At 41.3% G+C, this 13551-nt stretch overlaps 1 protein-coding gene across 17 annotated transcripts in view; it reads left to right on the forward strand.

The window, feature by feature from the left end:
• The window catches only part of MTSS1 (MTSS I-BAR domain containing 1), a 119874-nt gene that overhangs the window by 16456 nt on the left and 89867 nt on the right, over positions 1-13551 (forward strand). For all 17 annotated transcript variants that reach the window (XM_068155568.1, XM_068155559.1, XM_068155564.1 and 14 more), the window contains one exon: positions 2318-2391. In XM_068155568.1, coding sequence (XP_068011669.1) covers positions 2318-2391 — 74 coding nt within the window. The remainder of the gene's footprint in view (positions 1-2317; positions 2392-13551) is intronic.

A 13551-nucleotide genomic window follows, 5' to 3' on the forward strand; every position in this document is an offset into this window, starting at 1 on the left:
AATATTCAAGAGTCTCTGCTAGTCTTAATTGTACTTTGTCCTGACTTAAAAATTCAGGAGTTTCTGTGCTGGACCATTTATCAATGGTTATTGAACTATACTTTGCAGATATCATTCTGGCTTACTTAGTAAGTGCCATATGTATTACACTCAGACCAATTCTGCTGTCTCTAGGATTCATTCATTTGTAAAATCTGTTGCTGCTAATATGAATCCAAGCTCCATGTCTTCACAGCTTTCCTCAAACCTTGGTCTTTGCTCTCCAGAGGGTCAGTCTCTTTTTCAGAGCAGCAGCAATGGTAACAGGCATGGTTATTGGCAGACCATTTTGCAGACCTGCATTACGAACCATTCCAGCAGAAGGCAGAGTTTAGGCTCATTTGGCCTAAACAGCTAGAATATCCCATTCTGCCATGCTGTGTCTGCAAGTAGTGTTTCCTTTTCAGCAATCACATCATATTGAGGGAGGGTGAAAGAAGCAGAGGAAGGTACAGAAGAGAAAAGGACAACTTCCCCAGTCCTTTAAACACAGGCCTTCTGGGAATGCATGAGGGATAGTGTTGTTTATTTCCCAGACCTGTGGTGTTGCATTCAATCAGTGTAGTGCTTTTCCAGCTACAGCAGTGCGTAAGCAGGCAACTTGAAAGCCAGCCTGTGTTTGAGGATTTGCAGTTCATTTTTAGCAAATATGGACTTTTTGCCTCTGGTTCATTTCTGTGTGCTTTGATAAAGGAGAGCAGATGTCATCTGAGCTGGAGCCAGGCCTTCCTGGATCTTGTTACTGGAGAAACGGAACTTTGTTATTAGCAATATAATTAATAATTAACAGCATGGTACACAAGTTATAGCATGACCCACAAGTTTGGAAGATGAAGAACACAAACATTAAGGAGAGTCCCCAAAAAGGTTATCTAGTTTCAGGGCTCAATATGGCAAGATAGCTGTCAGGTGTTTTTTTTTGCCTTCCTGTTAATCTCATGGACATGTGGAGAGTCCTTATGCACTTGGTTGATCATCTCAATCCTGGGTTTTTTGTTGGTTTTTTTTGTGCGTGTGTTCAAATCTTTTGTGCTGTCAGTAGGCCATTTACAATGCTGCCAGTCATGTCCCCTCTATCGTGAGCGTATTTGGAGTGCGACTGGCATAAAATCTGATTTAATTAAACAGTCCTGTGGTCTTTCTGGCCGAGGATCAGTGTTCCTGCAGGTCTCCTGGGCTTTTCTGAAGGTAGCAAGGAGCTCTTGAAACAAAGAGAAGTTGATGGTCCTCCTTCAGGATTTTGCTTGGAGAGACTCAGCCTTTTATTTTCAGGGGAGGAAATTGGAGTCCCTGTTAAAAAAGATGTGCAGAAACAGAACCATGAGATGACTGTGGAGAGGGCACAGTTGAGCTTTACCTGTGGAGCACTGGCCTACTTTCCATTAAATTGGGTCAGCCAGACTATAAACCATCAGAAATCTGGTACTGACCTGTGGTGTTTAGGGCTCTAGGGCCTGCTTATGTAGAACAAACAAGTTTGGAAAATGGTAACTCACGTTTACTGTCTGCTTGAACAGATGTGTGGTCTGTGTGTGCTTTCCAAACTTGGAGGGAGGTGGGGCTAGCAGAGCCAATGCTTTGGCTTGCAGAGTCTCTGAGATTGCTGGTGTACCTCTCAGGAGAGACGTGGATCAGCAACTTGTTTTGTTTTGGGATGTATATTTTAGTTTCTTTGTTTTGTTTTTCCTTGAATTTGAGATTATTTTTTCCCCCTCCTCTTTTCCATTTGCCCAAGAAGCCTAGACCAGTCCGATTTCCAGGAAGTTGCTATTTCCTGTTTCAAGGGACGCTCATGCTGCACAGATGAGAAGTTCAGGGAAATGTGTGTCCAGGGTCTTAGAGAACAGAAAGGTCCTGCATCCTTATTCTGCAAGTATTGTATTCCCTAGAAATAACTGGCTGCAATTTGTACGCTAATGGCTGCGATGTAGTGTGCATTAGGTTTGTTTTTCATGTTTGACTGCTTAATATTAGTTCATCAGAGGAAATCAGCTAGAAGGGGGATGGCTGTGCTCTTTTGAAACAGCACCTGTCCTGTGCAATTCACAGCGTGGAATTAGCGTGGCTGCGTCCAAGTCCATCATGCTAACACAAAGCAAGGAAGGGATTAAGAAATGAAGGAGGGGAAAGGCTAAAATCAGATATAAAAGAGGATATTTTTTTTTGTGGCCTCTGCAAGTTCACAGTGGTATTCTCTATAAGCCTAAATGTTTTTGGCAATAATTAAATAGGCAGCAAAGAGACACTGCTAATGTTTTGTTATCTGTATGCATTTCAGGACTACAGTAGTAGCAGCTGCTGCCTTTTTGGATGCCTTTCAGAAAGTGGCTGACATGGCTACTAATACACGTGGTAAGCAGATGTGTCAATATTGAGTTTAACAGAATGCTGTGTGGTTTATACCATTTATTGTAATAAAAAAACAGTAACTTGTTACACTAACAATTGGATCTGAGAGACATCTGTTAGATGGACTTGCATTTTGAAAAAGCGGCACGTGAGAAAGGAAGTAATCTTTTCTTGACAGGAAAAAAAAAGCTGGAAACCTGTAATTTAAATGTGTCATCAATCATGTGAGCACTTCTTAATTACCATTTGAATTATATGTTGATGAATAATATTTTAGAAAGCAAGATTTACTGAAATCTCTATTCATTGAGCTGCTGTACCATAAGTAAATGTAAAAGCCTTGGTATTCAGTTGGTATAAATAAGCATAGGGTTGCTGAAGATGAAGCTGATACCAGCTGATGCTATGGCCTGCAGGGTCTGCGGACAATGGTCATAGTAGCCTGTGCTTGTATCTTTGAGGAAGGTCTTTGCCGCTTCTTTGTCGTCTTTAAATCTGACATTACTGATCAAAATTAATTTTCCTGAGCTATGGGCTTCACATGGTAACAGCTAAGCTTGGTGGTTGGTGAGTATGGAGACCAAAACTGTGCAACTGGCAATCTTTCCAAACTGCTGCTGAGCTGGAAGGAAACAAAAGACTGCTTCTGTCTGGTGCTGGATCCCAGTGACCAAAGCATTTTGTGCACATGTCCCTGCATCACTAAGGTGTTCCACAGGGTCACTGTCCCTGGCTTCTGTTACTGAAGAGCAAATCCAAAATGCTGCTGAGTTGAGTGGCTTTTTGTCACCTCTAACTTTAGAGGGTTTTTTTTAAGTCCTGATGTGTCCTTGGCATTTGATGTGGAGAGTTAAGAAAGTAATATTAGGAATGTGAAGAGCTTGCATTTCCAATAGGTGTGCAAGCTCAGACTTCTGTTTCCCTCCTTCTGGCTAACAGGAGTAGTAGCAGGTGCTGGGGCAAGTATTAAGCCATAGAATGACAAGAGGAAATACTGTTCTTTCTCTTTTCAATGCTAATATTTACTTTCTAATAAATTTCTCATTACATGGATAGCTTCTGTAAATTACAGGCCATCTAATCACATAAACGCTCCAGAAAGTGGTATAAACTAGGATGAGACTCAAGGCAGAGCTTAGCTTCAGTTTCTAACTCACATTTCCTTTAGCTATTCTCTCTCTTATATTTCTTTTTTCCTCTCCCAAAAGGAAAAACAAAGTAAAGCCTATCAAAATCCTTGAGACTTGTCTTGTGGCTGTGCTGGCAGGCTTAAAGAACTTGCATTCAGATAGCAGAATGACTGAAACTCTCCTCCTCTCAAACAAAAATTGCTTGTGCGGGTTTTTGAAGGGTGTTTTTCACTTTCTGCTGTGTTATTTGGACCGTGTCCAGCAAGCGTCGTGTCTTGTCTCTTATCTCTCTGAACACATCCTTTACAAAAGGAGCTCTGTAAATCCAAGCCTGCCAAATTTGTGTAGCTCCTCTGTGCTGTCTTTCTGCCTTCCCTGACTGAAAGGATAGAAGAGAATTTTGTTTTTATTTTTAGAAAGTGATGTTCTGGGCAAAGAATCAAAATTCCAAGCTAGCTGGTGGTTCTGATCAGCCTCCTAACCCAACTTCCACTTGTGCCCATTCAAGTATTTACATATAAGTAGGCTGCTGCCTTGGAGCACCTCTGAGGTTGCACATTGATCCTTTAACAAATACAGGTCTTTCTAGTTCGCTGTGGCAGGGATAAGAGCCTGGTCCCATTGAAGATGATAGCAAACCTCTCTGATTTAGTAGGGCACTGTTTATAAAAATGTATTTTATAGGAGGAAGTTCTGCACAGAGTGATTGCCCATTGGAATGGGCTGCCCGAGGAGGTGGTGGAGTCACCATCACTGGAGGTGTTCAGGAGGAGACTTGATGGGGTGCTTGGTTGCATGGTTTAGTTGATTAGGTGGTGTTGGATGATAGGTTGGACACGATGATCTTGAAGGTCTCTTCCAACCTGGTCTGGTCTATTCTGTTCTATTAATTTATACTAACTACTGGAGATGTTCATACACCTGTATTCATAAAACAAATCCAAGCAAACTTAGTTTCTGTCTTTTCTATGGTGTGAGGACTTTAATGGGTTCCAGATTTTCCCTTTGAGGAGCACCTCTTTGTTAAATTTTGCCTTTTACTTACCTAATTTACAGTGTGATTTGTGGTCAGATACCTGGCTCACACTGTTTAAAGGGTTCTCAGCTAACAGGTTAACCAAAGTCAGAGAAATTCATGTTCAACCTTTGAGGTCATACAAGATTTTTGTAGCACTTTCCATGGCAAAGGCAGGGAGGGGAGGAGGGTTGGTGTATTTTTCAATCATAATGCAGGTTTGTTGTTTTGTGAGCCAAATGCTACTTTTGGGAACCATATATGAAATGCTGAAGCAGATGTTTATTCTGGAGGGACAGTGTTAGTTTCTTATAGGATGACTGAAATGTTGTGAAGCTGAGTGCTGCACTTTATTTGTAACTGCTTAAAGTTTTTCAGAAAGTGGCCTGCTATTTTAGGATTCACCAGTCTAGCTGATGAAAGCATTTTATCAGTCAGCAGAAGCATTCTCTGGCTACTCTTTAATCTGTTTGCATCAGCATTAGCTTTGAAAAAGTGTTTACATGGATGTACATCTCCACACACACAAGGAGACCTTTGCAGACACTCAGGTGTTTGAGAGCTAATTCCCATGTACAGTAGACCTTATTCCAGCTGTTTTTTCTCTACCTTGTGTGCCATCACAACTGTTCCCAAACACTGGCATTTCTCCTTTTTGAAGTGCATGTTTTTTTCTGTGTTGTTTACTTCCTTCTAATTTTGCAACAGTAGCAATATTTGTCTTCCCATTCCCTTTTGGAGCTAAAATGGAGAGCGTAATAGGAGCTTTGCCTGTGGTAAAACCTATGGCTGGCTGGGTTGGATAATCTGTGCTTTACTGTATTTTCTTTATGCTGTAGCTTTCAAAGTAAGAGCCTGGGTGTGAAGCACTTGGTGTTTTGTGGTGACTCAATACACAAATGAATTTCCCAACCAGCTCATTTCAGCTTTTTGTTCCTTCTTTGCTCTCTCTCTATTTAGATTTGTATCAATCCAAAGTTTAGTCTTCCTTTTTCCCCTGAGTTCAGTTCCCTCAGTTCAATGCATTTGGATCTTAGCCTGCCAAGGAAAAGCGCAGGAAAGCAGTTCTTAAGCATCTATCGCCAAAAAGTTTCATTTCTGTGGGTCTAATCATCTGAAAAACAGTCCAATTATGTTGCTAACTCTCTAGTACTGCTGGCTGTGTATCAGTGTGTGCTGGTTTTTGCTGGTACCAGAGATTTTTAAAACAAAAACTCCCTCAGATTCTTTGGCTTTGAGCTCTGACCAGATACAGACATGTCTCTATCATTCAAGCTGCATTGTTTGCTGTACAGCCTGGCAAAACCTGATAGTCTGCAGTGGACCCTGGTTGTATTTCTCATTATGATTATTAAAGGGAGTACTCACAAAATATATCCTCCAGGATATCTTTAAACTCCAGTGAAGTTTCCTGTTAGTTCAAGTTTTTCTCATCTGGTTTGAGCCTTTCAGTATCTGACATGGTGAATGTTTTTATCCACATTAATTCTAACCAAAGCATGAAATAAATTTCAGTTTGATTTAATAGCTGCTTACCTGGTATTTTGTGCCTCAAAAACTTAGGCTTTTGTGAAAACAAGAACTATGCATCCCAGATACAAACATAGTTTGGGTTTGACCAGTATGTGAAAGGACATGTGTAAATTGCTTTGCTTTGTCTGCTAGCATTCTTCTGCCATATTTGAGTGTCCTTTGTAAAGTGCTAGGATTCAGGAACTTGAAATAGTAGTTGAGAAGAGTAACTATTCCCCTTGTGTTGTGAGGGAGGTTAATGTGATGACGTGCATTCTTCTTCTATATCTTCTTGATTCTTCAGCAGCAGCTTCCATCAAAACAAAACAAACCTGCCCCATTCTTGCCTACCTGCATCTTCACAGGTGTAAATTTAAATTTATGGAAAGGTGATCTAAAAGCTTTGATTTACCCTGAAGCTTAAAATGGATGTTCAAAGGGAGCTGGTTAATGAGGCAGCCGATATCCAGTTTTGTGGGTGTTTTATTTTTCATTCATATTGAGGGGTTTTGCATATTCATAGACATGTTTGATACTAGCAGATTAGTTAAATCAGTTCAAGATACGTTTCAGTGTATCACAAGACTTTCTCTGGCCAGTTGGATTCCACGGATTGTAATGCTGTTTGAAGTTGCCTTGTTTCACCTTGGCACTGCTACTGAAGGGATGTTTTGCCCTGCCTTTGGTAATTTTGGCATCTGTTGTGCTAGTTAGTGTTATATGTGTGTTTGCTTTCTCTTTCATTTTACAGAGGTCTGAGAAGACATTAAGGCAGTATAGAGCTGGTGATAAAAGTTGCAGGGAATTCCAGTTGAGGGTGTCTGGTTGGGCAGAGAGGGTGTGAGCTCAGGGAGAGAAGAGCTGTGGATGGTCAGTTAAAAAGGGACACTGAGCAGGCTTGGATGCAAAACTCTTCCCAATCCCACACAGCATGCAGCAGTGACAGGATACCAAAACCAGCATAGCCATCTTAACATTACCCTTTTGAGGAGAAGAATAGGTCTGTCTGGAACAAGTGCTGCATTATAGCATTTGTACTGGTTTCAGGTCCCATTAAACTTTATCAGCGCGTGGTAATGTAAATATGGTTTGATGCTTTTACTTACAAATGAAATCTGATTAAAATATCTGTCACTGTCTGCTTTGGGTAGCTTTTTGCAGTATTCAGTGACTGCTCTCCATGTTTAAGAAAGCTGCTTAAAGTACTACCCTTGCTGCAGAAATGTGTTACTGGGCAGACTGCATCTGTGTTGCTCCAGGGATTGTGTGAGTACACTTTCAGGTGGTCCTTTTCTCTGAGTGTTTCGTTGCTGTCTGAACCAGGATATAAATGGTATGTATTGAAGTGGTTTTCCAAGGTGACAAGCTGCACAAAGTGTTGCAGTGCTGGAATTAGCATCTGTTATCTCCAAAGTAAGTGTACTTAGGCTTTCTGAACCAGTATCTCACTCAGTGCAAATAAGGCATAGTGTGACCCCAGGGATAAATTATCCCTTGGTGACACAGACAGTACTGAAGGGGGACTTTTAATTTACTTTCATGGTAAGGAGGAAAACCAAACAAAACAAAAAAAGACAAGAAAAAGGTAGCCTGATGAGGAGAAAAATACCACAACCTATAGCAGTACACCTAAAAACTCTGTAACATTTCAGAGGGAAATTTCTGTGCTCTTCATTATGGTTGTGGTGGTGATCTGAGCATAATTTCAGAGTGAAAACAAAGCTGAGCACAAGAGGAAAGGGATTCTTGTTGTTCAATACCATCTTTGTGACTCCTTTTTAGCTTCACATGCTTCTATTCAGGTAATGAATCCTTTGTTTGAGCTTCCTGTTAGTTAAGATAAGACATTGTAATAAGCACTTATTCCTCCCATGGAGTCTTTGAAGCAAAATAATACAGTCCAGGCTTCTCAGTTGTGGATTTTCAAATACAAAATAATCAGGAAGAAAATTACTGAAATGAACCATTCAGTCTTCCATTATATTTTATGAAGATGATGCAAAGCACAGGAGTAATTCAGAATTGTTGGTAGATGATTTTGGAGCTGGGTGCATATTACACATCTGTTGCATTTTGAGAAGTGGGACTTGGAAATGCTGCTTACAAGCGCTGAAACTAAACAACACTTAAATAATGGGCAGCGCGGTGTTATTCTCTGCTCCTGTGTTCCTCTCTTACCCTAAACAAGTAGCAAATGTCAGTCCATGTCTTCCAACAACTGTGGCACCCTGAGAACTCTGCTACTGATGCAGTCCCATTTGACTGGAGCAGTTGAAGTGGAGCAAACAATCACCCAGACACAAGAAGAGTTATTTGGTTATTAATGACTAGATGTTGTGTTTACCTGTGGAGCAGCCCTCTTAATCCCCCAAAATGCTACCATTGCTTTTTCTTTGGATGACTGCATGCATTACAACTCAAAGAAAAAAAGCTTATTTATTTAGGCCTTTTTTTTTGTTACCTTGAGGTCAAGACTAAATCTAGCTCAGGGTCTTTGGCAATATTTGCATTACTTTGATGTTCTTACCTATAGGAGAAATATACAGGGCAACAGACACAAATAATTGCTGTAGTAGCTTACATAGCCACCTACCCCTTGTTATGATGTACAGTGTGGTGCATAAGTAGAGTTTGTGTTTGCCCTATGACCCACTGCTTTTTTTTTGAGCTTAAGATGCTTTGCTGTGAGATTGAAATGTTAGGAAAAGGGTAAAGCTGCCAAGTGACTGTGTGTGCTAACAGAGACAAAACATTTGAAGGCATGACTAGCTGTGTGAAGGAGGGGGGAAAGAAAAAAAAAAGATGAGAGGGAAAGAAGCAAATAAGCTTCTTGAATACTTCATCCAAGGAGTGGGCAGGTGTGTCAAGGTAGGAGTGCCTGGCATTTTGTATTTTTATTTTTTTATTAATGAGTGAATGTAAATCTGCTTGCTATCACCTGAATCAGAGATCTTTGGGAGTGCAGGGAGGGGCAGCAGCATAGACTTGGGCTTTGTATGCTCAGTTGTAGTCTCCCTTTCTTCATGCATCTGTGTTGCTTTTAGGATAGACTATCAGCTCCTATTTTTTCCCCTCTAGGTTTGGGATGGATGGATTGAATGATATTCCCAGCTACATGATGACTATGTATCTCTGTGGGTATCTTCATGTGGAGCACTGGTAACTAAACTAGTTTTGTAGCTCCAATGGGTTTTCTCAGTCTTAGTAATGGAACCAAAACTCCAAGGTGTTAAACATCCAGCATGGGAAATAATGAGGATAAATAATAAATAGCTCTGAGAGTTTCCTTCTGATCATTTATTAGTTTAGAAGCAAAGATGCAAAACCATCTCCTTGATAATGGGATGTGGATTTGAAAACGGAGGCTGAGGTTTTGGTTGGTGGTTGGTTTTCCCAGTATAGCACATGTTCCTGTGGTGGGAGATCCCCTTTCAGGCTAATTCAGTGAGCCTTTTGATGTGATAAATTACTAGTTGGCACATAGCAACAATTCAGTAGTAACCACAAGAGAGTAATTTTTATTTTTTTAGTCTGTCACCAGTTGTGTAGCAAAGGTAGCTGAGGATTTGTTTCCATTGCATTTTATTTAGTACTGTATTTATTTGTCATGCAACAGAAAGGGGAGGTTGAGTGTGGTGTTAGGAGAATTACCAAATCAGTTCAAACTAAGCTCGATTTCTGTTTAGTGGGGTAGTGCTTCTTGCCTTGTGAACCTTGCCCATAATGTACTGTGGAAGCAGCAGAGCAGTTGCTGCATTTCTGCTCCCTCATTCCTTGTGCCTTACCACTGTCTTGAAATACAGGTTAAGCAGTTGTCCCCTCATTGGTAATCTCAGATGTGGCATCCAAGAAGAGATAATGTAGGATCAGGTTGGTGCTGTCAGCTGGCTGGATGCAAACTCACCAGACCTCTAGGGAGGTGAGCATGGACCTTACCAGAGCACAGGCAATTGCCTCAACCTGACTGCACCCTAGTCCATAGGTCTCTTGAATCGCTTGCAGCATTTCTTTACATCAGCAAGGCAATTGCATGCAGCATTAAAGTGTGTGCTTTGACTTGAGACGTCTTCTCCAACTCAATCTATTCCTATCCTGGCTGGACAGAAATTGTTTGCTTCTAATAATGTAGGACATGTACAAAAAGTGAAATTGCAAGTTCCAGCAGACTAGGGTTGAATAGAGTGTCCAGAACAATGGAGCTTCATCTAATCATTAACAGAAGTACCAGTGACATTTGCATTGTCTACCAGGTTTTTTTTTCTCTCCATAATTCAGTCTGTCTCCCAGAAGGATGCTCCTCCACAAGCTTTTGGAGGTGCCAGGACAGTAGATTGTCTACATTTGCTCTGCATGTGTCCACACAAACTAATGTTCCTGCTGCCAGGTGATTTACTCTGATGTGATTCATCTCATGTTTGCATACCTGCTGCTTCCAGGAAAGCAGTGCATGCTCATGGTAATAATGAGGTCTTGCTCAAAAATAGACCAGCTTCCTTCATTTTCAGGTCCTTCTGTTTGCTCAATGATTTGTTTGGTGTTGCCAGCACAAATGTTTGTCCCTGTTGCTGTGCAAGCTGTTCACCCCTTCTCTCCTCCCCTCATTTTCTTCAGTGAAGCAGTTCCCTGCTCATTTCTTCTCCAACTGAGGTAGCAAAACTTGCACTGTTCAGGCTTAAGGGCTCATACAGAGAGGTGGGGAAGAGTCCCTGCTGATTCTTGAACTTCACTAGAAAATTAACATCTGTGTAGGACAAGAAGTGCATTGTGCTGTGTCTCTTCCTCTTCCACTCACTCCTGATGAAGTCCAACCTGTAAAACTACTTCTGAAAAGTAAAAGTAATGTAATTACCTTGGTGTTTCACTTCAGGGCTCAGAGCCTTCCTCTTTGTGCTTGCTACAGTGTTTTTTCCTACAAATTAATCTGTGACCTGCCCTGCATTCAGGTTGTTTTTTTTTGGCCAGAGTGGAGAAGGAAGGGAAGATGGGGTGCTTCCAGAGGAGCTCTGGGTTGTGACCTGATAGTACTTCCTGAATGCTCTTTGCACACGTGTACTTAATTTTTGCATGCTTGACTTTTTACTGCTTCACAGGCTTTGCTTTTATTTTTGTTTTAATCTGGGCTCCTTTGCATGTGAAAGTGAGTATGTCTTCTAATGTAATGAAGCCACAGAAAAATGCTGCAACCTCTGCAGCAGCCAACCCAGCAAGGCTTTTTGGAAACCACTTCAAAACTAATAGCAATGGCAACTGTGTGTGTGGGAGGGGAGGAGAGCACATTCATCTGCAATGTGGTGGTGTCGTGGGGTAGAAGAGATCTGGGTTAGTACAATCAACCCTGCAATTGTTGTGAGATTCTTCTCTCCTGCAGCATTTATTACTATGTAAAATTGAAATCTGCATGATTTCCTGCTGTGAGCGCCTGTGCAGGGGGACTGGTTTCTATAGTAACTAATATCAAGGAGCTGGCTGGGACTTCTCTTCAGAGCTGTATCTGAGTGAATTTCGCAGTTCAGTGCAATCCTGTATGATCATGTATTTGATGACAAACAAGAAGCCAGAGCTTGTGGCTGCCATGGCTGCAGTAGTAGCACTGTGCATCTTGGCATGTATGCTGAGGTCTAAAAATAGATCTTCTGCAAAATGGAGTTGGAGGGGAGGGGAGTGATACTGTAGTCTTCCCCACCCCTGCCTCCAAGGTAGAGCTGCTGAAGGGAAACATTGAAGAACACACTGATGAGCATTTATTCTAGAGTCACTAGCTCACCACAGGGTGAAACATACACCTAGAAACTGGGTCCATATTGTACCAAGAGTAACAGCCATTGCTGTTGCTGCTGTTCTGTTTTTAAGCAGAGCTGTTCTGCTGAGCGTGATAAACAGCACTGTTAAAGTGGTTTCATCAGCAGGACCAGGTTCTGCCCTCTCTTAGGCCCAGACTAAATGTATTTGTTCTACAGGGTTAAGTAGGAGAGGGGATATAGAGGTTTGAAGCATAGCTTGTGGATTGGAGGCTTTCAGAGTGCCAGACAATGTGGAAAGCTTGGTTCGCACAGCTTGCAAGTAGTCCAGAAAGGCGTAATGGGAGTCAGGTGCATGAAAATGAAGCTTAATCTTCCACTGAGCCAGTTGCATCAAGATAGCAGTGATGTATTTGAATAATCTGAAATAATTTGACACTGAGGCGTAACAGGATTAGCAGCTTGAGGAGCAGGATTGGAAACTGTCATTCAAGAATATAATGGCTGATGTAGCTGAGAAATCGGTTTCCATCTGCAGGCTTCTACAGAAGTGGGAAAAAAGATCCTTTTCTTGCAAGCAGGTACTCAGCAGAGTGCTGTAACGAGAATAAAATGTCTTAGAATAGACATGTCTTTTATTTACACAATATAATGATGCAAGTCTGGAATATTGACTTGTTATAAATTAAAACCAAGGCACATTTACAAAATACTTGAAGTGCATATTGTGATGGATTATCCCTGTTTTTAATGCTTGTTCATTTTCTGCTAGTTTGCAAAATCACTGGAGCCCAATAGAGCACATTTCTGTTTGGTGCCGTTGTGAGCATGCATTCATTTAAATCTAGGTTATCTTGCATGGAGAATAGCAGCTCAGTGTGAGCACTACTCACTTTGGTTCAAAGGTAAAGAGTTCACATGTAGCTCTTCTGTAGCTACTGCAGAGGCAGGAGCCTTGGTTATGAATATAGTCTAGGGAATGTTTGAGCTATTAAGCTGAAATTTAGCTTGCTGCTGGGGAAATGAGTGTTGTCACTGAATATGTACTGTGATGCAAAGCCCTGTTCAGACTGTGGTTCAAATGCACTGTGTGCATTCAGGATGGATAATTGATTTAGCCTAGCAGATTTTAATTTTTCATTGGAAGCTTGATGCTGGCCTTAGTAGGAGTTAAAAACTCCATGTTTCCCAAGCTGCATTTTAAGAAGGATTTTAGCTATTCTCTCTGAAATGGCTGCCTCTTTTCAGGCTCTTTGTTCTTCACAGTATCTTTTCTTTCTTGACAACCTTACTACTTTAACATGGCTTCCAAAATTAGGAGTGGGTGAAAAGCTTGGTCTATGTTCCTAGTGAGGAGGGGGAAATCCTGAACCTCTGGTGTGATCTAACAGGGAGAGTGAAGAAGGTGGCTCAAATGTTACTGTAGGGTGACTTCATGCATGGTGCAATTGATCTTGAAGTTCAGGCGTTAGTGTTTTAAAATAAATATACTTGTAAGAATAAAGCTTTCCTGTTAAGACTTTCTATTAGAGTTAATGGATTCTCTCACAGGAATAAAGCTAATGCCTTCAAAAGTGCATAAAACCACTCATCTGCCCATCATGAATATTGCCAAGGGATTCCTTTTGAACCGGAGTAGCAAGAAGCCTGTCCTGTGCTCTGTGAAGAGGTCGGTTAATGAAGGCTAAACCATGGGCAAGTTAAGAAGTGTTCAATACCCATTCAAAGCTCCCTGTCTCTAGCACAGTATTTTGACTACTGCCTGATC

This window comes from Melanerpes formicivorus, unplaced genomic scaffold (assembly GCF_026170545.1).
Source record: "Melanerpes formicivorus ecotype bairdi unplaced genomic scaffold, bMelFor1.0.p_v2 SCAF_32, whole genome shotgun sequence".
Taxonomy (NCBI): domain Eukaryota; kingdom Metazoa; phylum Chordata; class Aves; order Piciformes; family Picidae; genus Melanerpes; species Melanerpes formicivorus.